General features: G+C 32.2%; 3 protein-coding genes and 1 pseudogene across 5 annotated transcripts in view; all 4 read right to left on the bottom strand.

The window, feature by feature from the left end:
- Nucleotides 1-27,892, bottom strand: part of ATPsyndelta (ATP synthase, delta subunit) — a 212,332-nt gene that overhangs the window by 35,816 nt on the left and 148,624 nt on the right. The gene's annotated exons all lie outside the window — the stretch shown is intronic.
- Nucleotides 83-11,347, bottom strand: Patsas (palmitoyltransferase Patsas). Of its 3 annotated transcripts, none has more exons than XM_068776260.1 (9): nucleotides 11,183-11,347; nucleotides 9,098-9,294; nucleotides 8,343-8,517; nucleotides 7,167-7,266; nucleotides 6,213-6,478; nucleotides 5,269-5,511; nucleotides 4,121-4,356; nucleotides 1,913-2,168; nucleotides 83-754 (listed from the first exon to the last, which is right to left on the bottom strand). In XM_068776260.1, the coding sequence occupies exons 2-9, from the start codon at nucleotides 9,229-9,231 to the stop codon at nucleotides 563-565; spliced, it is 1,602 nt and encodes a 533-aa protein (XP_068632361.1). In that variant the 5' UTR covers nucleotides 9,232-9,294; nucleotides 11,183-11,347; the 3' UTR covers nucleotides 83-562. The 3 variants fall into 3 exon arrangements, with proteins under 3 accessions (XP_068632361.1, XP_068632362.1, XP_068632363.1); XM_068776261.1 differs by lacking the exon at nucleotides 11,183-11,347 and adding an exon at nucleotides 10,216-10,300; XM_068776262.1 differs by lacking the exon at nucleotides 11,183-11,347 and having other exon boundaries at nucleotides 8,343-8,512; nucleotides 9,098-9,155.
- LOC137932821 (ELAV-like protein 2 pseudogene) lies at nucleotides 13,704-15,428 on the bottom strand (annotated as a pseudogene).
- LOC137932667 (proton-coupled amino acid transporter-like protein pathetic) lies at nucleotides 19,942-27,629 on the bottom strand. Its single transcript, XM_068776295.1, has 6 exons — nucleotides 27,259-27,629; nucleotides 26,829-27,006; nucleotides 25,292-25,649; nucleotides 24,748-24,923; nucleotides 24,191-24,363; nucleotides 19,942-21,962 (listed from the first exon to the last, which is right to left on the bottom strand). Exons 1-6 carry the CDS (start codon nucleotides 27,518-27,520, stop codon nucleotides 21,724-21,726), a joined length of 1,386 nt encoding a protein of 461 aa, XP_068632396.1. The 5' UTR covers nucleotides 27,521-27,629; the 3' UTR covers nucleotides 19,942-21,723.

Below are 27,892 nucleotides of genomic sequence, written 5' to 3'. Positions count from 1 at the left end.
GTTTTCTATTTTTTTTTGCTTAGTGTTGCCATAGAAAAGTCGTGTTTTATTAATTATGAAGATGTCAGTTTTTTTGCCGGATGATCATTGGCAGTGTCGAGTCTACGTGCAGGTCACCATTACGCATGTACAACGTGCGCTCGTGGCCATACGCATGAGTTTCTTTTGTATTGCTTAAAGACTGTTATTAACACGCGGATTTGCATGCGCGAAGCTCAAGTAGGATTACAGCTTTAAACAATGTCACTTTACTTGAGTGACAACTTACGCCGGCTATTTATTAATAAAGGCAGCCGAGAACGCGGACCGCCTTCTTTCGCAACAGCGACGTTGCACTAAACCTAAATAACGCTAACTTGATGTTCAAAGTTCAAAAATACCTATTGAGTGAAAATTTAACATTATAAGACGTTTAGCGATTTGAGCGGTGCTTTGTGTATCACAATCAAACAGCAAACTTAGTTTTTGTGTCTTTGTCTACGTTGGCCTGCCTTGACATAAGGACAGGGTCCCGAGCCCGTTTTTTGAACAGGCTCGAATCGCTTTGTCAGCGCACTTCGTATCATATGCTCTCCTCGTAAAAGAAGTCTTGCTCGTCGTATTTGTCCGGCAGGCAGACGAAAAATTCAATAAGGTTCATTATCGGTCCTCTGGAAAAGGGATTTTGATACCGGCCTCTCTTATCGCGCAAGTAGGGGTATCTCTTGTAATTGAACATTTCGTTTGTAGTCAAGTTCATGCAGGCGTGCAGGATCTGGAATTAAGCGTATTATGATTAACCAAACTTAATAGGTTTACTAGGTATTACATTACTTAATAGGTATGATTACCATGTATGACTGAAATAATATGATAATATGACTGAAATAATGAAGTATACCATTTTATCATTTAATTTTATGGAATAAATCCAGTGCCACGCGAAACCGCATAATCATTCACTCTATGCTAAATCATGCCGCGTTCACTGCATATTCGCACGTGATGACAAACTCACTTTACAATTTTGAATAAAAGTATGAAAATAATTTAATGGTTAATTATATCTCGCACCGTCAAATTATTTATAGGTACTTAAATTGATATAATTTATGTTTTAAAAACTTTATTAACGACGTTTTTGTAACATACTTTTACTGCTTAATGTTGATTCAACCATTGAATAAGTTTCGATTGATCGCGTATTGATAAAGCGAAGATCATTCAAGTTCTTACAATTTACTATTTAGTCACTAGTTGACTAGTTTTAACTAGACGAAATATTTGTTAACTTGTTATTTAGCATGTACGTTAAAAAATATTTGAGTTATTCTTTACAGACTACGTTCTTGAAGATGACTTTTGTGCCTTGTCTTATAATACGAAAGCACCTAAATTAAAAAAATACAATCTGCGTCTACAGGATAATTGGTTATTGAAGAAAAAGCTTTAAAGGTGTGAATATATTTCTTATCTGTCCATTAAAGCAGGTACAATCTATTAAAAAAGTCTATTGGTTTCCGAAATTATAAAAAGCGTAATAATAATATAGTAAGAAAAAGCGTATATAAAATTTGAATAGTACATATTAAAATTAATTATTCATTACTATCGTCCCTACAGACTGTATTGCCGGAATTTATTGGTTTGTCGCTTTTAATAGAAAAGATTATTTAAGGCAAAATATTTCAGAGCGATCACTATATGCAGGGTGACTGGAAATAGGTGTAAAAGTTTTATGCTGGCTAGTACTATAACCGATCATCCTGTATACGTCCATTATTAAAATGAGACGACTTTGAAACGTCTCTTGGCAAACTTGTTGAGTTTTAGTGACCTTGAGTTGACACGCAATGTTTGCACATTACTGTTTAGTAAAAATCACAGCATCAATGACGGCAAATTGTTGTAAATGATGGTTAGGAATAATTACCGAAGTGCAAGTCAGTATCCAGCCGAGAGCGCAAAACGTTATCGCTTCCAGAAGTCCCAACATATAAAGTAGTCCGAACCCCTCTAGATACAGACAATAACAAGCGAAGTAAATCGACAGGGTGCAGTTGATGGCGACGCTCATTACAAACAGGAAGAACCACATTCGATTCCGCACTCCGATACAATTGTATATGAAGGGGCAGTGGTGATCGAAGTAAGCTACACAACGCTTACAGATGCGGCAGTGTTTAGCTCTGCAAGATAAAAGTAAACATTAACAATTACTTTACAGCTGCCATTTGAACCTTCATATATTATTAGCCACTTGCTAACCCACGAATTCCGGCCGACGTCAAAATAATCGTCTTGTTTACAGACGACGGACGGCTAAAGTGCATGTTGCCGTAGGCGAGGGGCCATATAACTCACGCGCCGCGCGACTGTGGGAACTTTCCACGACATTATTCCCGCACATGTACAAATGATTATGTAACTTTAACAAATACAGACGTACCGTAAAGGGTAATTTAAAGTTATTAAAGGTTGATGTTGATGCTGTTAGCCCGTGGGCTTTTACAGCTTCATCGAAACTGAGTTCACGGACCGGAAGGGATCGTAAACTTAAAAGGTGAGCCTAGGAGAGATCCGGATCCAACCTCAGTTAGCCCACGCTGTTCGCGGTTAGAAAGCCGGCGGCCGTTCGTTAGGAACAATCATTTGGTTTACTTCACCTGTCTTTGTTTTCATATAGGATAGAGAACCTATCTCTAATTGTAAGGAACTTTACTCTTAAAATATGACACGAGTAATTAATTATATGAATACAAGTAATGAATGGTATCCGCCTTATGTTGCAAAACTGTTAAGAAGCGCAATTAAAATCAACAATGGTGAGTTTTACAAGTTAAAACTGCGTCATTTAAAAGAATTACAATTTACCATTATAAGTTTTATTCTTTATCTGTTAATAGAAATTATATCAGGAAAAGATCTCGCCACATTTTTTTACATTTTATTTACTAATTGTGTCACGTTTTCTACAATACTTATACATGTATTATTCTTAATTTTAAAAAGCAGCAATAGTTACTCATTTAGGAATAGTGTTATGTTTTAACTGAAGTAAAAAGTTGCTGTGTGAAATAATTCTTGCAGCGGAGTGTCCGAATACGCAAAATGAAATGATTATTCAACTTTTACAATACAAACACTTCGAGTTAGTCATTGGCACAGACGTGACCGTCATCACCCTCACAGAATGGCACAACGTTTGTTGCGGCGACGTTTGGCGGTGACACTCTTGTAGACAAGTAACATTTCTAACAAGACAATCCAAAGGAAGTAAGAAAAGGACCAATATTTAGCCACTTTCGCACATGCAGTGGTAGTCGTGCGACAAAGTGCACCGCCCGCCAGCCTGCTGATAAATGCGTATGCGGCAAACAATGCGAATTACATAACTGCCACCGTTAATTCACTCAACACGTGTTTCACCCCTCCACGGGGCATCTTCAGGAGTTATGTTACACCGATTAGTGCCAAACACTAATATTTTCTTACTTAGGATGGACTTCCGCAAGGTAACGCCTGATTCCATTAAATCCAAAGGAAGTTGACTTTGCTTAAAACGACTGGGACCCGCGGGTTAACAGTTATCCGATATGTGTGTAGATAATACTGTGGCAGCATCACTGTGATTGAATATTCGATTTTTATGATTCTATCCTTTTAAAGATCAATAAGTAAGTTTACTGTGTGATGCAAATTTGCAATTGATTAATGCAAACAGGTTACCAGTGTGTAACCGATCATCGATTGGTACTGTAATAAGGAGGAATAAAAATAATTAAAGATTGAAAAAGCTACTGGAAAATAGAGAAAATAAAATAAACGTAAATTATAAAATAGAAAAACTAAAATTGTGACAAAACTTTGACAAATCATGATAAAACTGTGATTAAAGTTAAGTGATAAAATAGCGGAATAAATGGAGTACACATAGTAGCTTGGAAAATGTGGAGAAGGGAAGAAATAAATGGTAGGTGTTATGAAGAATGCTAGAATAAGAGATCTGAAGAAGAATAAAGGAGAACAAAAATTAAATTGTATGTGAAAATAATTATTAAGAAATATTGTAACAGACTACATGATATAAGAGGCTGCAAAAACGAGGCTAAAAATAAGATTAATTGATTGAACAAATTACCTGAGAGGTCTAAGGCATCGGCAGGTGTGGCATAAACGAGATAGAATAATATTTCTCTTTTTCCACTTATCATAGTAGGGTATCTGCCTAATAGCGCGGTAGTACGTCTCAGAGTTCTGCGGTATGTACCCCGGGTCGCGACGGTTAGCGATCACCCAGCTAATCCACATTATTGCATTCCAATACAGGAAAAAATAGTGAGACAGGCGTAAAGTGTTCCAGGTCAATGGTATGCACTATAATTAAATATTATCAAATATATTAGTGTCATAAAAGATTTAAATATAGTTAGGTTAATTTACGAATAATGCGTATTTAAGAAAAAATATATAAAAATAAGTTTTAAAAATGGTATGTTACTATTCATTTTTTTGTATTAGAAACAAAATTTTCGTACAAATAGGAATATTTTTTGCAGCTCGTTTAAATTTTCAAAAATAATTCATACGGTCCTTTTATCTCTCGGGACCGGAGTTGAAGAAAAATGAGTCGCCACGAAGAGATAACAATTATCACCACCATCGTCATGTCTTATATATAATATGTGACTTCGTTTATTCTTTTCCTGTCCAAAACGTCCTACTTTTGCATAAATTCCCCCTAGGATTTAGAGAGTCGGCAAACCGTTAAACATTCGAGAAGAAATTTCCAGATCTATTGGCAGAAGAACTTGCGTAACTTCTTTATTATACTATGTTTGTGAAAAATTTATGAATTTATGTGTGTTACAAAAGATATGCATAAACTAGTTATAATGTATTTTTACTTGTTTTGTTATTTTTTACCACTATTACCTGCCTAGTTGTTATCTATGCACCAGTCTAAGTTGACCGGTAGACAATACCTATAAGATATTGGCTTTGTACAGCCTCGTACGCCAACGGAGGAGGATTTCTAATCACCAATATATTACCTTCGTTATCAACAACCTTTTGCCATCTAGTATACGTCTTTCAAGTACGTAATGAGCTACCAAATGACAATCAAATAACGACATGTGTAGAAACGACATTACTTTCCGGTCCCTCTAAATTTTCTTAAGACTTCAGTAAAAAATCTTATTATTCTATTCAATAATATACTTTTAATTTTATGACTAGCGATTTCACGCGATCTTGACTATGCATAAATTACAATATAATACTTACCCTGATAATGTACATTGGATAACCCCATAACAAAACTGACACCAAAAAGAATATTAAAGGTCCTTTAGAATCTCCTGCGCCTCCGAACAACAGCGCCCAGAGCTCTGAGAGCGGTGGCATCCAATGGGACTTCCTCTTCATTTCTTTTTGTAGTAATTTTACAACTTCTGCGTGACGATGGCTTTGTGCAAGCATTAATGGTGTTTTGCCGTTTTTATCTCGTGGTTCTAACTCTGCTTTTACCTTAAAAACGACGAACGGAGTAAAAATTACTTGGGGCGATACACCTGTAGGATCTGCAAACGCTACTTGAACAGCAGCACAAGCCAAGTCAAAAAGTTTTATGGCTCTAAAAATTTTGAAGGAGGCTGATTTTAAAAATATAAATGTAACTTTTAATTAAACACTTTTTTAATAGTTCATGTATTGAAACTGATCATTTTAATTAGACATCGATTTTTTTAGCGAGCAATAAATTAATTCCTTCATTAATATTTAAATAATAGTAATATAATTTATAAGAAAACCATTTGTATACTTAGAACGTTTTCGTAATCTTATTCAATATACATCACGTAAGTAAATAACTGTTGTATTATGTTATAAATAAATAATTGATTAAACAGTTCTAGTCGTATATTTTTCGAAAATTTTTAACCTGCAGTTAATTAGTATAATTTTGTGTAAAATGGTGCCAATATTTGTTTAGCCCGGGTCACTCTTACTAGTGAGTAGTAAATATATATAATCACAGTTGAGAAAATATTTGTAAATAAAAATAAGCACATTTTAAAACTGAACAATGCAGAAAATGTTTACATAATTGATAAAATTAAAAGGACACTGGGAACTCGGACAGCCAGAGCCTGTAGAGTCAGAACCGTAAAAATAAATAAATAATAAAACAAAATTATATTACTCTTATATTTGTTATTAGAAATTACCTTTTCACAAAGCAGTCTCACGCACGTTAGGTTTCCTGAAAGGCAAGCCAGGTGTAGGGGCGTTGAGCCAAAATTATCTGTACAATGCAAGGGCACACCGGAGTAAATAAGCAGCCTTACTAAATCAGCGTGGCCCTTGTACGCGGCCCAGTGCAGTGCCGTGTCTCCATTTATATCCGACAGTCGGGTAGCCGCTCCCATTCCGAGGAGATATGCCGCGGTAGCTGTCTTACCGTACATGCAAGCAGTCATTAATGGAGTTAATCCTGAAATAAATGATCATTTTAAATTAGTGTTGTTATTAGAATCGTTGCATGGAGGTATTTGTACGAATTTATTTATTACACATCAGGGTTCAGTGGTTTTAAAGAAAATAAAGATTTTTTCAGGGCATATCATGTCGGAAAAAAATTATAAAAATAAAAAAAAAACATCTTTGGCTGTATTGGTATCTGGCTGATTTTGAATGATATTAATATGTTATGTTTTCAAAAAACGAAACAAATTAGTAAAATTTCGTTTCGTATTCATATTTCTTAGTTTTTCTTTTTTTTACAAAGAAAAAACAGGATTCGATACATTTTAAACTTCGGGCATCGACCTACTTACGGTAGATCTTACCTCACTGATTTTGGACAGTACTAAACTTAAAAAGAAGCCTGTCTTGTTGGACACGTAACTCGCCTTCGAGTAACGCCGCCGCAACAGGACACCGCGTTTACAAACGTCGCCATAACAAAACAGCAATATCAATCACCGGGTGACTGGAATGACCCTTTTTATTCCCACGGGTTTATAAATGTATTCCATAGCCCTATGATTTTGAAAATACAAGTATTCCGTATGTAAAAGCTGTGCGGTTTACTTTACACTAGTGTTTCATTTAGGATAGAGAATATCTTTATTACAATTAAATTTATCTAGAGAAATACGATTCACAATATTGATTAATACCTTTAAAATCAGCCGCATTAACTGCGACTCCGCACTGCAAGAGCACTTGTACGACTGACGCGTGCCCCTTGCGGCAAGCCCAGTGGATAGGTCTTGGGCCCTAAAACATTAAAAACGCTTTAGAAGCACATAGTAAAAACATTATTAATATATACATCACTGATGCATAAAAGCTTATATTTATGTTACCATCATTTCAACCGTTTGACCTCCTCAGTTAAAAATATGTCTTCCCCATAGATTTCCGATAAATCGGTTGGAAACAGCCTGAATCTAATGTCTTCCAACAAAGTCGTCTGTCTATCTTTTGGGTAGATGTTCTCAACTTCACTTTTTCTTTGGTCTCCAGAACCATGTGGCCACGCCATGTGGCCTACCCGCTGCCATTTCAATTTGCCAATCCACTGCGCTATATCGGTTACTTTTTTCCGTCTACGGATTTTCTCATTGCTCATTCGATCTAATAGAGATATATCGAACATACACCTCTCTATAGCTCGGTAAGCAACTTTGAGCGTGCAAAAGCGGCAAGACCACATTTCGGTCATTTATAGTAACACACAATTTATATATATGTATATATATAAACATATATATATATATATATATATATATACATATATCCAATTGATATCACCTGCTAATGCCCATTTGTAGCAGTTTAAACTATTAAAAAAATTAAGCACCACGAATTTTACTCTTAAAAAAGACTAGTAAATAGTAACTGAGGCAGTGATATAATGTATTGTGATTTTAAACATTATTTTTTATTTTTGTTGTTATATCTTAGGAATGACAGGGAAGAAGGAATAACGATGTCTAAAACATATGTCAAAAATGCAAAGAATGTTAGAATTTGTGAAGCAAGGAAGATGAAGATTGGAAGAAGGAATTGTAACAATGGAAAGGAAAAATTAAATAAAAGCTTTAAATTGAAAAAAATATTAAACCTCTGTAAACCAAGTCTTTATTCCACGAGTAAGGGTGAACGAGAGATTCCTAAAAACCGGAGCCACTTATGACCACACAATAGTCTTATTTCAATTACGGTAGGTAATATCTTTTCATTTCTAAATTTTTAAGTCTGTGATGATGAACCCACGATGATGACAATAACCATAAAAAATTGTTTCGATATCGATCTTACAGTAAAATCATTTTCTTTTCTCGAATTACCTGTGTGCCTAAACAGGAGAGATCGATCGGCGCTCCCCTCTCTACCAAATAGCGCATGACCGCGACACTGCCGTCTAGCGCTGCCCAATGCGCGGGTGTGTACCCGTGTTGGTCGCGTGCGCTCAACGCTTCCACTCCGAGTTTCTCCACTAGATTCTCTATTTCTGATACTTCGCTGAAATCAGAAATTAATTTTACACTTCTGGCTGCAAGAACTTAATTTTGTCACTAACAAGTCTGTTCAGGATCGTGAATGGGTATGGTATTTTTCTCAGATAAAGAAATTTCATCCAAAATAAATGTTTCGGACAACAGTTTGTCAAATAACCGGGAAATTAGTACTTTTCCGACCGCGGGGCTCAAATGACTACTTGTGATTCATACGTTACTAATAAGTTCTTTTTGGGTAAAACTATTTGGAAATAATTAATATGCATCTGTTTATATCTTTCTTATCTTCTATTTTCCATTTGACAAAAAAGCTGCATATTTTTCAGTTCTAACCAAGAACCAAAATTTCTAATAATTTTGTTAAAAAAATTAAGGCTCGCGGAAAAAAGGCTAATAAAATGTATTTTTGTAAGGGGTTTTGAATGAATTAGAGCACTACACTCCTAACCAACCACACCCTTTATGATTGGGAGAAATTTGAGGTAATTACGCATTATTTAACGAAGTTTTTGCTTGCGCCTGGTTAACGGAAAAGTAACTAAAAATCTATACTAAATGCATATTTTCTTAAAAACCCAGTTTACCCTGATCTTACAGCTTCGAAGATCAATTGATGCAGATCGGAGAGATGACTGAAGTTTGTTATGATCCGTGGCGGTGCGGTAAGGGTATCAGGAGATAAGGGTGAGCACGGCGGCAGAGCTTCTTCGGCCGCCATATTGCATGGGGGCGGCTGCGGAAGCGCCCACACGCCCCGCGCCGCCCCCGGACTCGGATAAACCTGAAAACATATAGTACTAAATAAATCCTTGATAATAAACAAGACGCTTTTTGTTAATAAATAAATTCGTGAAAATTTTAACGGTCTACAGAATCGTTAAAATTGCACTTTATACGTACTTTTTTATTAGTCACACGTTTTTTTATTAGTCTACTATCACACAGCAGGGACCTTTTATTCCTTTTAGTGTATTTGCTACCTGCATTCGATGTGGATGTTTTTATTAGTTATTAATATAAGTAGTATTTAATAAAAATATAAATTTTGTCGGTAGTAGTTTAGGACTTACGTTCATAATATGAACGTAATGTTATTACGAAAAGACTAAGGCTTCCCCCTTTAATATCTAAAGGGGGGATAGATCATAATCGTCACGCTTGGCAGGCAAGTTGGCATCCGCAGTGTGGTATTGTGGTACGCAGAGGTCGCTGCTGCCTTTTCTCTGCTAATAACCTATTTACTATTAATTATGGGATGTTATTTTTTATTTATTTTTCGCCCTGTGAGATCTATTATTATAATAAATAGACTACAACGGTGTTTATTTTTTTCGTCCACCCAGTAAGTGGACATAAAATCTCCTTAAGGAAGAAGCTGGTTGCAGGCCACTTTCAATCGGTTGTTTTGGAAATTTTGGAGAGAGGCTTTATCCTGTAGCCTGGTTTGTGGATGATGATGACGTTAATAATTTTCTCTGTAATAAAGTTGTTCACGAATTAAAACGAAATTTTTCATGAATACCACGACGGCCCCACGATTCTATAATATTCCTTAAAAAATACACCTGTAATCTTATCTCCTTACTTTACAAAATTTATTAATTAAATATAGTCGATAAATTTTGCTCAATTATTTACATCCGTGTATATTAATTGATTACAGAAAGTCCAGAAATTAGCAAGTATTATAATTGCTATGTACCTATAAAGTTTGTATGTAATAGTATAGCTATACAAATAGAAAGTTGCTATAGAATAGTTAAAATCGATGTTAATAAAAGATATGCCTACAAAACAACATAAGAATTTTATAGGTTATGCCGCACTGCGGTTAAATAACTGCATGACGTGTTCCATATCGTGTTACATTTGTTCAAGCGATCATAACCGATAGGACGCGCTTCAAAATTTGTACAATTTTAATGATCTTCTGACTACATATGTAATCATTCTGATATAGATATAAACAAGCGATGAATGAAGCCAAAGTAAATCCTCCATTACATCAATCTAACGCGGTGAACGCATAGGCAAATAATGTTAGATATTTTAAAATATCTCTGATACATATTATTAGAAAACAAAGTTAATTATAGCCGAGTGTACTAGTTGAAAATGTGAAATACAGAAAGCGCTATTACCATAGATTACTATGTTTATTAAAACTGATTGTTTTTATTTTAAAAAATATTTCAGTTAAAATATTCATATATGTATGAAAACGTATATGTATGTATATAGTTATTTGATAGTGGATTAAAGTTAGTAGGTTATTATTAGTTTATAATTATTACCTACTTTAAATGTAGTATAATGCATACTATTTAAATTGAATTAAGATCAATTCTATTTAGCTACATAATAGATAACTAGATTTATTATTAATCTGTTTTAATTCTCCAAAAGTCTTTTTTGTTTGTTAACCTTGCGCATTAGTGACCTGTCATTGAAATTGCAATTTGTCCTGTATCTTTAATTACTTTATATTTGTTTGTAATATTTATATTTGTTAGCAATCTTTAGAACACAAAGAAAATAAAAATAACTCCGTTCTTTTTCAAAGTTTAAATGGGCGGTACCAATCATGATTAAAATACATGTATACCGAAGAGCTGTAATTCGTTACGCGAGTTCAATGTCGATTATAGGATTAAAATTTGATATATTACCTTGCTATTCACGGCGAGGCCGACGCCACCCGCCGTTCCAATGCTCTCTCCTTCCGCCACGGCCACTATGCCTATGGAACGACCACGGAATCTCCCTCTTTAGTTCAATTAGGTAAACAAAATTTCCACTACTGCTACAAATGCTGTATACCCTTTCAGAGTGGAACTACTACTGCAGACTCGGAAAGCACCTATTGATCATAGTGATTACGGCACATGCGCAAAAACACAGAAACAATAACGCGCGATATTTTAACGCATTATCATAATAAATTGCGAATTTACTTTGATAATTAAACTTCGGACGGGCTTAATTTGCAAAATTTGTGTCACACATGATTCAAAGTTTGTATACAACAAAAATAGACAGGTTTTATAGTGATTAGAAAATCACATATAGTACAGCTCAATTTAAAAAAAAAATATTTAAAAAGTACTATATAAACTATATAATAAGTCTAATCAGGTTCATTAGAAGATGTCTATAAGGCATTACACAATTTATGTATTGCTTTAAATAAATACATATACGTAAATTAACATATTTATTACATCGAGTACTTAACATAAATAAACAGAATCCTTGAATGACAAAATTTGCTACGTGATATATATATAGCTTTTTATTTGTTACAATCGCACTAATATAATCTCATTATTTTTTTTAAAAAAACATCTTTAATTACTATTATAAAATTAGTTTGTTCCTGGAGGCTTTTCCTTCTTGTTTGTATTCTTTGCAAAACAATTTAGCTTAGTTTTCACCGAAGCGTTTCGAGCGCGCATATTCGGATAAGATTCTAAGATGTCTTTCACTTGATGCGTGTATCGCAAAGTGGGACGCTCCCTGGATTGTGAGCTATTCTGGAAAATTGCAGCCTTACTACTTACAGAGATTCGAAATTTGAAATATCTTTATTTCTAGTTAAAATGGAAACAAATAAGGCGAATAATTTTTGTAACATTAAACTTTGGGACTACTCACGTTTTAAACCTTTCTTCGTCATTAAGACACTTCATAAGCATACTGAATAATGATTTATTAGCTGATTAATATTGAAACTATTTATACATTGGTAATAAATAAAGATCATAAAGTATATTTATTAAAAAAGAAAAATTCATTTGAAAATTTTTCTTTTTTAATGATGAAAGTTACCTTTCTACACAATTAATCGCGGAACGGTTTAAATTTGGTAAATTGTTTTTTGTTGGTCTGGCATTAGAATAGGTCAATGGCATATTGTAACCATTACAATTTTTTTTTCTCGGTCTATAAAAATACTATTTATTTTATAATTTTAGAGTTATTTTCAGAAAATAATTAATTCAATGTTTTGATTTTTTATCACACATTTTTTATATAATTAATATTGTAGCTGGATTTGAAATGTGAATGCTATTCAGTGATTAGTAATAATATAATTTATCGTAAAAATATTTGAAGATATGAACTAGTGTGTGTATCATCTACTTAAACTTCAGAATTGTTAAGTGTAATGAACTGTTTGCTAGTCATTATAACAATAAGTAAGTAATGTTATAGTTTACTTGTATTCTATTCATTAAAATAAGCATCCTTGCTTAAACTCCAATTTAAAATAGATGTCCTGCTACAGACTACTAAAAAAAACTTTTTTTTTCTCATATCATAAGTATACTGTTATGTTTAAGGAAAATTGTGATAACAACTATAATTCCCCCTTCAATAATTTTTAACTTGCCAGATGAAGTTATTTTATGGCTACTCGTAAATTAAAAACTACTTTTTGTCTGTAAATCTTAAATGTATAGAAAAATGTTTTGTTTTCTGAATGAGGGTTACAGAAGTACTTAATTTAATATCAGTAAGGTACCAATTCATAAAGAATGTACTGTTATTTATAAAAACTAAGAAGTGGTGTCTTTAGTGAAAAATCTATACAATCATTTCATATATGTTAACAAGAATGATTAAACCAGGTCATTATTATAATTGGATGTACAAATAGACAAATTTAAGTTTTATGTATTGTAGATTATATATTTAATGTTTTATTCATTATTACATTATCATATTGAAGAATATGTGAATAAAAAATTTTTGCATATACTTCAAACTTATTTCATTCCATTCTGAAAATATAATATTCTCCTCTCTACTTTATAATTTGTTCAGATATTTATCTACATGATAGTTTATCAATTTTGCACACAACAGTCGTCTTCATCATCATCATCATGTAGCCAATAGACAGCCACTGCTAGGCATAGGCCTCCCCCAATGATCGCCACAATGATTGGCCTTGAGCTGCACACAACCAGTAAATATCCCCCCATCCATGACTAGCAAACTGTATTGCACAACTGCAACTGTAACCAATTTTAATGAAAGAAATTATATATTTTAAATAGGTATTTATAACATTGGCCAAATAAGGCATAAAAAATATAAACACATGTTAAAATTGTGAAAATGAACTTTAATTCAGCAAATTTTATACTAAATGTATAAATATGATATAATCTAGATTTCGTTTTCACTACCTAAATAGACATCATGTTATAAAAAGTGTACAACTAAAACTAGTAGCTGATTAAACATCTCATTGTGGCTTAAATTAGTTAGATCTTATAAAAGCACATTTTAATATGGTTTAATATACTTAAATAATAGATAAAAAAATTCAAAGCACATGCTCACAACTGATGTTGAATTTTAAATAACAATCACCATTACAATTCTTAAACTTCTAGTAAACTTGAAACATTTAACGAGCAAACTGAATAAATTATTATTCATTATAAGAAACAAACTTAACAATGTCGATAGCTCAAATTAATATATTTTTAACAAGTCACAAACATGTAAGTGCACACAGGCTCAATGCTCTGAACTATTTCATAATGTATCAGTTGATCAGAGGCATAGTGTGGTTAAAGATAAACTTGGGCGAAGTAGCATCCGCGAAGCCCTTTTTCCTTCATTCACAAAAATCTACCTATAAAATCAATGCCACCAAACAAGCTTAGTTGCAGTCTTTGAAGGAATATAAGGGCCTCACAGTCGCTCTGAGAGTGATTTTGGAGGAGGCCCCAACACACATACTTTTAATGTTTGATGTTCTTTTTCAAGTGTTAGTGATTTGATCCACCATCTCTGGAGAAAAGTCATCTCTGTAAAGTATAGGGACCTTACAAGGCCTAAAATGTGAGGCTGTATACAGAGGCCCACTTCACCCATGCCTAGCTACACCACTTCAGTTGATGCCAATCAATGATAAATTTAGAATTCATTTTGTCTATTTATTACTGTATTGATATTGTAAATTGTATAAGGCCCTTTTCTTGTAACATTATCTCTTCTGAGTTTTGAAACTTACAGAGAGGGGTTGCCCATTTAGGACATAGCCATTCAAGGCTTGTATTGCCATAGCTGCCTGGTCGTAATTTCTCATTGTTACAAATCCAAATCCTTTACTTTTATTAGTTTGATGATCTTTAATAATTTTAACAGATACAATAGCACCATATGGACCAAATAGTTGCCATAAAGTCAATTCTTCTACCTCTGGGGCAAGAGGGTAAATATAAATAGACCATGTACTGGGTGAGTTATGATCTCCTAAAGCACTCATGTGATTAATCCAATGATAAGGCTTGACCAATGGACTCTTAGAAAAATTATTATTATTGTTTTTATGTTTATTTGGATTACTCTTATTAGCATACTTAACAGTTAGAGGATGTATAAACCCAGGTGGTGTAGTACCATTTATACTCTGTATGGCTCTAGCAGCTTCATATTGATGTTCGTATAAAACAAAAGCGATGCCAGCGGCTATACGAGAATTTACTATTTTACCAAATTGTGCGAATAGTCCATGTAAATCTTGCAAGGTCAGTTCATTAGGTAAATTACATACGTATAAGTTCCAATCCGCTTCCGGTTTCGTCGGTGGTTTTAGCTCAGGATTGAGTAGCGCATGTGAAACTTTCAGTGTTTTGTTTTGCATCAATAGACCATTAAACGCCTTTTTAGCTTTAACAGCATCGTCAGGACAGGAGTACTCCACGAACCCATACCCTCTGTTCGCTATCAATTTACAACTTTCTAATTTACCCATTGTTGAAAATAGTGAGAACATCATATCCTGCGTCATAACTTCAGGAATGTAATTGACGATAAGCTTGGTAGGAGATTCGTCGGGTCCATATTCGTTATTTCCATGACAATTAACGTCTTGACACGATTCCGACATTTTTTAATTGTTGTCGCGGAATGACATTTCTCATGAATATTGCCACTTTCTCTAAATCGTTCTGAAATATCTTAAAATTATTAAATTTTCAATACCGATAAATAAAATATGTGGAAAATGCAAAAATTTGCGTAACTTTTTGTATATCTTGCTTTTTAAAGTATGTACATTTAAATTAGGCTAAATGAATATAACTTTCATTTATACTTATATCTTTTTGATAAACGTAGTTGAATATCTTGTTTGAGAAGAGATATGCCATCAACAACGTTGTCTCAACAGAAGACGCACTTTGTGGACCACTGCCACAATAGATACTGGGCTTGGTATTGTGTATTGTATTATTTCTGATGATGTTAATGCTGTTAGCCGTAAGACTTTTACAGCTTCGTCGGTACTGAGTTCTCGGAGCGGAAGGGTCCGTGCTAATCCGTTGCTAAGACTCTTCGCGGTAGAACTTTGACGGAGTGTATTTTATTGCTGGGGTATGCTTGCAGCTTGGGACGGCAGCGTGGACTACAGACGAGCCGAAGAGAGATCCAGATCCAACCACGGTCCGCCCACGCTGTTCACGATTATGGAGCGGTTGGCCGCACACTAAAAACGGGTGTTGTAGGCTGGGCTTGGGTAAACGGCGTTCTTTTTTTTATGAAGCAGGTGTTGAACCCTTTGTATTATTTTCATAAATGTCACGTAATTTTGTCAACCATATAAAGGTTTTTTATTTCAAAACGTATAGAAAATTACTGCACTCCTCAAAAACATTGCAATATATAGATTGGATTGGAGACCTACAATATACTTAAAAAATATGTTAGAAACTCCTAATACAAGACTGCAATCGTAAGTTTTTTAAATAGGAATGTTAATCTTACCTAGATGAAAAGAAGTTCGAGGTTCACTTAAAAGGACACGGCAGGAGACGGCACGCATTCTAGTAAATGATGTATTCTCATAAATACTGGCTTAACAATAAATGGATTTTACTCGTTGCGTTGATTTTTACTCTAAGTTGACTACTCGAATCGTTACTTTAATCATCTTGGACACCTTGGTCACGGTTTCTGTGGGCAACACTGAAGGAGGAAAAAATATCACTTTAATCTCATTAACTATATGATCACCTATTTTTTTCCTTTTCCACTCAGCCTTAAGGGGAAAAGATTTTAAAAAAGAAAGGTTTATCTACCACACAAATAATTTCACTTATCATAATTGAATAACATGGCACAGTTGAATTTCGAATTAAACTAAAGTCTTGTCAGCGCTTGTAAAATTATTCTTGTATAAGTTTAATGGTTCTAAAACTCTGTATTCCGATTGTTGTACATGTTGTTTGCCTTGTGTATTATGAATGGTTCCAGACTTTCCAATTTTTTGTCTGTATATTTTTTTCTATTTTTTTTTTACATGAACCGCAGACTTCCGCTAGTCATTTGTCGCCAGCCTTTATTATAATATAGTACTATCTACTCTTTCCTGTTAGTGTTATTTAAGGTCCAAATTTATTTCTTAACATTTAATTAAAATAGGTTGCATTAATACTACGATATTTATGACGCATGACATCGAAAAGGAATTTGTGCTTTTATATTTGTAGCTGTAACTTGGGTACGATTGAAACAAAGTTACCGAATCACTTACTACGTTCTAAGGTTTTTAAACTTAAAACTAATCCTATGACTAAAAATAAGTATATGTACATATTTAAGTAGTAGTCTGTTCCTGTTATGTACATAGAGCAGGTGTTTGCATTGAGCGAAGAAGCTCAACTCGATGTTCTGCTTAGTGGCAGCAATACAATACATTTTCAAATAGTCCTAGTAACTAAAAAAATCTAGTTAGGAAATTGGATGAGATCAAATTTGCCATTCATGATAAATTTGTCAGAAAGATATTTCCTATGTAGCTAAAGAGCTCTTAACATTTCTCCTACAAGGCAATCATTATACTAGATAGCCCCAAATATAATTCACAATGTTATTCAATGAATAAATTCGATTTTTTTAAAATCACTGATGTTATCTAGAACTTTTGTTTTCATGACGACGCACTTATCGCCTCAGAAAACGGAGAACAATACTGTGGACACCTAAGCATAGTACTACAGAACTTTGAAGAGAACGGCATGGGGGCCCTTAAGCCTAGTCACTCAATGGAGCGCCCATCGAAGCGATCAGAGAGCTCGGCGACTTTCCAATCCGGTGAAATAGTACAATGTAGCGGCCCGAGCCGAGGCTCATGACATGTGAACCCTGTAGTTTCGCTACTTTAAAAGAGGTCTTAGGCTAGGCGCCCTCTACGATCTACCATCACCTATAACCTGCGGAATCTTCAAATGGCATTTTGGCAGCACTGACAATGCTGTCCAAACAAAACAACCGTATCACTATAAATCCCGTCGAATGTGTTTTCGGCGCTTCTGAAGTGAAGTTTCTCGGTTACACTGTTAGCAGCAATTATTTAAAAAAACCAGGCATTTGCTTTTGATTGCCTTATAAATTAGTTTTAATGAATATGGTTGGGCACTCCACTTAATTATACAGGTGTAAAGTACGTCATTATTGGGAAGCCCAAACTAATTCTAATTTCTATCAGATTGGTCTCTTCCGGCGTCGTCTTGATGAAGGTACTCAAATCACTAAATAGATAATAATATGAAAAAACGAACATTTGCTAATATTCAGTATTTTTTCACATTTATTGTGAATTTAATAAAAACTCGCAGTTACGTTGCCATAAATAATATGTTATTTTTTGGACTAACGTTATGCACATGTCTAATTTCAATTAGCGGTGAAACGCATTTAATAAAACAACAGAATTTTAAGATGTTAACAATTTCAATCCATTAATTAAAGCTCGCTTTTAAGGATTTGAAGAAAGTTCGACATCATACCGCACTGTTTTGTTAATTAATTTAGTATTTGTAAATCATAAACACAAAAAAAGAAATGCATTGAGAGATATTTTCATCTTTTTAACAAATAGTGTCAAATTATAAAATTGGTTAACGATGTTGGAACTTGTCATTTAATTTATAAAATACCCTAACAATTTGCCTCAAGAATTAATCGACAACTTTGCTTTGAATATCGGCAATTGTATATAAGGACTAATAAGGGCTCACGAGGACAATTATTTTGTATAAAATAAGTCGAATAAAAAATAGTTTTTTTTGTTACCCTAATTGTGGTGGTGTTAGTGTAGGTAAACAAACGTTATGCATACGAAATGTCGAGAGGCTCTTTAAGTAAAATAGAAATGAGAATGTCTGTATTAATAACATTACTGTCTAATATGCTTCGACCTCTTTTAAATGGAAGAGATGAACCAAATAAAATAACTCTTATCATGGCATTTAAGAGTTTTTGGTTAATCTGCACCACCACAAAATTCATAAATTTTATTTTTTATTTTTGTGGACTTACACAGTGATAGCAATCAATCTAAACCAACACAGGCTATTGTGTCGAGAAATTCTGTACTCAGGGACTGTAGCAAAATAATGGATGGCTCTTTTATGGTTAATTTGAAATCACAAATATTTTTTAAAACTACATTTGTCAGCAAAAAAGAGATTCAAAGTTATTACACCTACTTCCAATGCTCCTGTGTATGATAATCACTATGAAAAATGTTTCATTAATTTATTTTTTGTATTGGACTGCACAGGCCAATAATTTCTGGCAAAAGTCTGTACAGACCAAAAGTACACAACAATTAATTTTAGTATATAGTAATGGGAATTCTGATTTTCTTACTAAGATCATTGTTTGTATTATTTCTTTACCTATTGATTTTCAGATATAAGGTGTAATACTTATCTAATTGACTGCAAACATGCTATATATTCACATGTCTTAGGCTTTAATACCCTTTTTATAACTGTTTACCATGTATAATGTTTAGTCCAGTATATGATTTCAATTGTTTTAGTCACCCAGTGGATTAAGTAGATCTCTTGAAATTGAAGGCTAATAAAAAAACAAGGTGATATTAAGCATTTCTGATTGTTCAGGTGCAATAGATATGAATAGCCACTTTTATCCCAGTTGAGCAAGAAATGAATAACCGGTTATATTTTTAAACAGCAGTCGCCTTGTAGAGCATTAAGGATTTCAGTTCCTGTGGGCTATGATGACTAAATCTGCTTAATCTTTGACATATTGGATCATTAACATAGTAGAGTTTAGTGATATTGGTGGTAAGCAAATTCACCGGCGCCAAAGGTCCAGTCACTATTATTAGCATTCTTAATTGTTGATCCAAGTTCCTACTATGAAAACTATGCAGCATCATAACTCTCTTTCTAGCCCTAGGAAGTTGCACATATGAGAACACTACTTTGATAAGAAAATGCATCAGTTGAACATTGGCTTTGTTTTATATCCAGATGCAAAAAATCAGGACATGGTTTTCAATGTAAAAAACGATAATATAATGCTCTCATAAAATTTATTTAATGATTTAATAAATAAATACATGACTTCATTGGTAACGTACAAATTTGGTTATATTGATATACAATTTTAGCTTTGTCATTAATAACACGCATAAGCATATATAATAGTCTAAGCTGTTATGTTTTGCTAATCTGAATAAGTGTAAATGTTTTATTTTTTTACTTTCTGTTTACAATTCACACAGATGTAAACAAAAACTTTTTTTTAATATAATTTCTGATAATTTATTTGTATTTAAAAACAAATTGTCCTAATAATTTAAACAATTTTTTATTAATACAATGATAAAATTAAAGCATTTGTGTAAATAAGATCTTCATTTTCGAAATATTATAGCACAATTTTTAAGGGGCACTACTATGCTTATTTTAAAATATTTAGATTAATACTCTAGGTTCATTTGTAGAAATGTAAGTTTCATTTTAGTGGCTGACAAAGGCAAAGTCATTTGAAACTATTGTATGATACCCCATCCAAGGGTGAAAAATAATTTATTTACAAATAATTAATGGTTTGGTAATACATTTAGTATCTATAAAAAATAACATTCATTACATATCTTTTCCTAAATATAGCAGAAGCATGCGACATTCATATTATAAAGGCGTTTTTAGGATGTCAAGCCTATAAATACTCCATAACAAAGCACTGTAGGTGGTAACAAAGAAACAAAATATATGGGCGTTTCTAAAAGCAGAATGTCTAAATAGACTTGAGAAGATTACTTATATTGTACTTAATCAATTATTAAAATTAATTCAACTCAATGCCGGTATGAATGTGTCACTACGTACATATTATTAGTCGTATTGATTATTCCCATGTCTAGATGTTAACCAAAGCTTACAACATGGATTTACATGTATGAGAGGGGAAAAAGAGGTGGTAGAGAAACCTCAAGCTGTCTGCAGTCAAATTTCTCGTGTGCGTTTTATCAATCGCCGCTGTTCTTCTTCGGCACACCAGGAAATTATTTTCAATGTCTACTATGTAACATTCATACAGAACTATGCAAATATTTATTAATAATAAGATTTTGTATGTGGTGTGGCAAAAGTTATGTAAGTTAAAGCTTGATTGTTTATTACAATTTTGGTTTTGAAAAAAAATGTCAAAACCTACTGTATCTTAAATCCTTAAGTAATAAATATTTGATATTCAATACATTAAAATAAAGATAAACCTTTTATATTAATTGTGCTAGATATAAAACTAAATTTGAAAAGTAAAATAAAGTAATTGGATGCAGCTTTATTTATATGAATGACATTAAGATCAATATAAAAAAGATTAAATTTTTTTTAAATGTAATGTGTTTACAAATTAAACTATCCTTTTAGGGATTTTAATACGAGATTGCTTTTAGAGCAATTGAGACGAAATAATTAAAATATGTAATTACTTAAAAAAAATTAGATATAACAGTGTAAATAAAAGATTTCATATCACAGAGTTCACCATTACTAAAATCAAAACAAAGAATTACACATTTAAAGAGTAAATAACAATCGTATATTTTGTTACTGCACATTCGAATAATTTGATTTGTCGTTATATGTGAGCGCAACTGGTTGCGATTACCATTAAGATGTTATGTATATGTTGTGTAACTATCAATTTTATGCTGTTAGGTATATTAGAAAATTTATGATAGATATACTTTTTATTACTTCTAAATAATACATTTGTGTTTGAGTTTATCTTGAATCTACACCTATTCGCTATAATTCATAAAATCTCAAAAATAAACTAAATAAAATTATTGTCATGATCTCTGTCCGCGTCTTTGGTTTTAAAGTCCGTCACCTGTTTAATACTTTTTTTTTGTCTAAGCTTACACATGTTGCAAAATATTCTCTATACTAGCATAAGTGCCGAAAGCAAATCCTGTCAAACCAAACAAAATGATAACGACATCCTTCCACAACATCCAATCATCTTTGCCAAGTCGATCGGGCCAGAAGGTCATAATTTCGATGAACGGCGGGAAAATTATTGCCAGGGCTGAACTGCTAAATGCACCCACCAGAGAAATGATGCCACTTAAGTTGGGAATCAATGCAGCCGCCACAACTGTATAACAATAATATTATTATTAGAAATCATTAGCTGTAAAAAAGTAACATATTTATTTTACAAACTCTTATTGAATTAATATCGTTAATCCCAGCCATTTTTCAAAAAAAAAAAAAATTCGCGTGCTGCTAATTAATATTTTAAGGTAGTAAGCAGAAAGGTTTAGTTTTTTTAACAAAAGTAAATAATTGATGTATTGAAAATAAATATTACAGTAATTTAAAAGGACATTCCCACAAAGAGCGTGTCATAAAGAATTGAAAACATTAAATTTACTGTGTTTAATTACATAACTTACTTTTGTAGTGTCTGTTAGACAATTAATCATTTATAATAGTAACAAAGTTGTCGAAAAAAATACACAAATATTACGCTTAAAAATGAATAATTATTGCATGCATCCAATTTTAGTTAACGGAAAAATACCTCGTGATAACTGCTTATGATGAATAAATAATTAATCATGTGCCGCATTGTGCAAATAGATTTCTAACTCGGTGGGAAATGTGTCACGCGAAAATAAAACATGTTATTGTTGTTACACGAATCGATAATTAAAAGCTCGCCGATAACACTGGCGTAGAACAGATATTGATAACCATTCTATACTCCCATATGCTTCATCGAATTACAAAATTAAAATCTATTAGAGAACGATTTGCTCAGGTTTGATTTTTTCAGGTTCCAAAAAATATTATGAGTACTGAACAAAAATAGTTCTTTTAGAATGATATTTTGACAAACTTGGACCAATTTTCATATCAGATTTGCAACCTGTGTAAAATTTGTCTGAAATATTTGTTGAAAAAGCAACAAATTCCCATTTTCCTTAATTATTCCAAAAATATTGGTACATTTTGGTTCTAATATATGACTGTATTAGATTAAGTTTCCATTTGGGAACAATCTTTATCTTGTTCTCCATAGCTCATCAACTGCTTTCAAGACTTGTTATTTTAAAATTTCTTTGTCCATTATTAATAACAGTAAATATTAAAGTTATATATTAGTACTTAGTTATATAAGTTATATATTACATATCAAAGTTAGACAACACAAAGATTATATGAAGCTAGGAAATTTCCACAAACATTTGTACCTAACACTACTTGGCCTTTCAGAGTGAATCAGTTCTGTAGTTTTTGATTAAAAGTAGATTCACAACCTTAAACTATTCAAAATAAGTATTTTTTGTAATAGATAACATAATTTTCATGCAAAAACATAACCTCAACTCAATTTCACATATCACAAAATATAGGGCAGTTATCAAACATTTGCATAATTATATTTGTTCAGTAAATGCAATCAATTAAATTAACTGGTTGAACTTTGTGTTTATCGACTTAATTTATCACTGTAGCATTTGTCATTTTCAAGATAAGTTCATTGAGATGACAAGTCCAGAAAGGCTAACAACAAACGATAGACCAAGTGTGGGCTAAATTTGACTTTCTCCTTTTTAATTTCAATAATTTTTCAATTGCTTTAATTATGTTTGTTTTTCAAGTTAAATCAGAATCAATTCCATAGCCTTGGATAAGTTGGCATTTGGCCAATTTTACGAAATAATTAAAATATTTAAACAATAATTTCATTAAAAATTCATTTTCTACATAAGACTGACAACAGACTATGATTAACATTTGAATATAAAATATAGTACTCGGCGATAAATATTGCAAATCGACACTACCTATGTATTTCGTGCGACAGAGATAAAGCTCTACGAAGCCGAAAATAGCCGATTGTCTCTTTCCAAAGGTCGATGTGCAATATTTATCGCCGGGAACTGTATGATATATTTTACAATTCTCACAACATATTTTAACATAATGGATGTTCGGTACTTATATAACATTAGTATTTACTTTTCTTTAACAATTCAAGCTTAAATGCATTTACCACTGATGTCTATTCATTATTAATGGTAGCTAGAAAGTACCGTTTTGTCTATCTAATTTTAAATTATTTAATTTTATATTAGTGTTAGAAACACGCTCATTAACTATTCTAAAAATATCAGAAAACTGAAATATTATCTCTGACTAAAGGCATATCATTATATAAGTAAGTATTAAGTTTTGGTAGGAAAAACCATAGTACCTCCACTAGGTATACCAACGACAACAATAAATGTCACAGGAAGTCACTAGATGCATGCAGCGTAAAAGTATTAATGTGACATGTAACATTAATAAATGAATAAAGTGAAAAAAACTTACATGTTATTAGTACTAAGATAATTCTTGTCACAGATTCTCCATGTTTGAGGGCGTATTCTGAAGTTAGCTTAGATTTAACATAGGGCCAAACAATATTCATAGGTACATAGAACTGTAAGCCATAAGATAGGAATATAGACATTGCCATCACAGCTCTTACACTTTGTGCTAATCTAAAAAGAAAAACAGATTGTCCTTAAAACATTGACAACTCAAAATATCAACACCTAGTGATTCAGCAGGTTCAGAATTTGTATTAGGTCACCTTAAAAAACTTTTAAACTAATTTTTCAGTAATGGGATTAAGCACTAATAAATATCAGATCTCTGTAATACTTTTGGAAATTCATTTTTTTTGACTGCTTAGCATTCCGACACAAAGGCGCCTGCGAGGGCTGAACCTTGACTTGGTTGGTTGTTAAGATTGCATGGATTTCCTAATTTGTATTCTTTTTTTTAAGTATTCTAGATCATTCAGTTTATTTTTATTGTATACTTCTAAAGAGGTTACATTGACTGACAATCTCAGAAATAAGTTGAAAAATTATTGCACTTACAAATCATCAGGAAGGTTTAGAGTTATACTTCCATGAACATGATTACCATACTTTAAATAACCAAAAAATCCAATTGCTGTATAAAGTACTGCTACTATAACCATTCCAGTGTTGAGTACACCATTCCAACCACCAAATGCTTCTGGAGTCTTCATATTATTTTCCAGAGGTAAAACCTGTAATTTTTGTATATACTGGTAGAATAAAACCTGGACCTGATGTTTAAATAAAAATAATTCGGAAAATTTATAGGAATTATTCAAGATAGTTGGTATAATTTATAAAAGATGTAGTAAAATCTCTTTATACTCCAATGAATATAATTTTAATGTAAATAACAAAGTTGAAAAACCATTGCAAAGGTTGAAAAGACAAGTGGAACAATGTTATCATATACTATAAGTTTGATTATATTGTTAATACACCCTTAATTAAACTGTGTAATGAATCTTTTAATAAATCTAAAAGATTGATACCAAAATTGTAGGCAATTACACAAAGTAGTTACAAGAGACCAGAAGAGGTAAAATAATACAAAACTTACCACTCCAATGCCTTCAAAGGCATATATAGCTGTCCCAAAGTACAAAGGTAATTGATGCCAACTGGCAAAAGCTTTCACGCTACTGGTGTGTGGCAAATTTTGTAGTATGTAGTAAAATGTTATCATTAAACCCCAAGCAGTCATTATTGAAGCAATCAAGGAAACTGGAGTCAGATATTTTAAATTCTTCACCATAGCCAAGGCCAAGATACATGGAAATAATAAAGCCAGATAGGTGTGTACACTAAGATTAATGTGGAAAATTTGCATTGTGTCTTGCAAGTTAGTGGCAACAAACAAAAAGTACACACAACAAAATCCCAATTGAGTTATTACCAAAAATATATTGACCATATTCCTGAAACAATTGCATATTTGTAAGCATTGCTGTTATTTACTTCACTATTTGTCAGGTACAATGATAAATGTAGACAGAAATTATAACACTAACTGCTGTGATAAGTTACTGTTATCAGTCAATTGTTTACATATTATTTGTAACAATTGAGTGGAAAATTACATTAAATGTTCATGCAGAATATATTGTACATTTATAGTAATTGATACACAGTATGCATCAAAATAATTACAAAATTAGTTCTGCTATTGAATAAGAGGCACTCTTACATAACTAACAAATAGTAGATTGAGAAACATTATGTGAGCATTACATATATCCTCGCAGATATCTTGGTGGGTCTATATTATCTAATTTACTGAATGTGTAATAACATGTCTTCTCAATATAAAAAATGAAATCTCTTTGTGTCACTATTAACATATCTATTTTGTTATATTTTACATTAATTCAGAAAAAGGGTAAAACTTTGTTAATGAAGTATTTCAATATGATTTTCAGACTAAAAGTGATAAGCAAATAAATTCAAAACTTATTTCCAAACATTAGTCACATACATTCCATGCTGCTAAAGATTAATGGATTTTGCATTTAAAATTCACAGATATGCTTTACAGGATCAAAACTTCTCATTTTATCATTAAAGCATATACAAGATATTTGTAGATAATTGACTATCATCTTCATCATTACAGCCACAGGGAGACCATTGCTATATATATGCCTTTCTATAAAATTTTAGTAGAAGCAATTGGAAGCAGCTCATATTCAGTGCCTTCAAACAACTATAGGTGAATACAATCATGTCCATCAGGCAATATCCTACTAGTCTGATTAAAAGTTGCCAATTTTAATTTAAAAATTGTTTTATTTACTTCTAAATATTTTAGGCACACTTTGTTTCTAGGGATTAAAGATGTAAATATTGTTATAAAAGTTAAAAGGTCATTAAACCAAAAACAAAGGAAATAACTATTGTTCAGAGAATTAATTAAATAAATGCGAGTACAAATGCCTGCGAAAAATAAAGAAGAATATTAATTTCAAACAGTTTGAGTGTAAAAAAAATTAAAAATTCAAAAATTTTTTATATTAATACTCATAAAATATTTTTCACAATAATTTTTAACATATGAATTTCTTTCTTAAAGATATTTTTTGTAATATAAAAACACTTACTTCATCTTCTTAGAGTATGATCGGAGTGACACTGGTCCCATGGCAAATGCTTCTTCAACAACTTCTGCAAAACTCATAGCTGGTCTTTGATTTCTTACACAGAGCTCATTAGAACATTGCACTAATATATGCATGCAATGAGTGCAAATAGCACCCATAATCAGAGTACCAAAAACACCTGAATAAAAATACACAAAATTATGGCGTAATTTTTTAAAAATTGCATTTACTGTAGGATGTTTTTAAAAGCTTCAGTGTTAGGTTTTATTATTTGTTTTTTCAACCAATATAACCAGAAATAGAACGTAAAAACTACATCAAAAATATATAATAGAATTTTTGTTATATTTTCATTACATAAGATATTAATATAAATAATAACGACTGACACTACAAAAAACAATTAGTAAGAAAAAATTGTTATGCCTACCGAAAAATAAACCAGCATTTTTAAAGGCATCTGGCATTGCTAAAATGCCTGTACCAATGTTCCCTTTAAGTAGATGAATCATGGTATCAAAGTTAGATGTAGGATGTTCGAGATTCCTTTCAGCTGCAGGATGGTATACATCTTTTGCTTTGTCGTCCTTTGGCGATTGCACAGGTCCAGAAGATAATTCTACATTTTGAATTTCTAAATTATCCAATGGACTGTTTGGGCCTATAAGTAGTGGTTGCTTTTCGTCGTTCATGTCGAATAAATTACTAATTAATTTTTACACTAACGTACGCTTATTACATTATAGAACAACCAGTTGTCCTCTTTGAATGAGATTTTTGTAATGATCGCTATCAACAGTAATATCGAGACCGGGATGAAAAGACATTGACTAATACATTAATGTGACCATGTTGAACTTTATAAATTCTGTTTTCTTAAAGATCATAAAATTACATTTGATTGTCACTGGATGTGACTATGGAAATAAATGTTGTAGTGGTGATAACTAAGTTTAAAAAGGAGAATCAGTTTAAAAAACGATTAGAAATGAATTAAATTTAACGTTAATAATAATAATTATTATTGTAGTTAAGTTTTATTAAATTTGTTAAACTTTAATTTC

The sequence above is a fragment of the Battus philenor genome, unplaced genomic scaffold (assembly GCF_028537555.1).
Source record: "Battus philenor isolate CCGP_79_NKW_IND1 unplaced genomic scaffold, ilBatPhil1.0.hap1 SCAF_12, whole genome shotgun sequence".
NCBI lineage: Eukaryota > Metazoa > Arthropoda > Insecta > Lepidoptera > Papilionidae > Battus > Battus philenor.
This window is presented reverse-complemented; position numbering and strand designations above follow the sequence as displayed.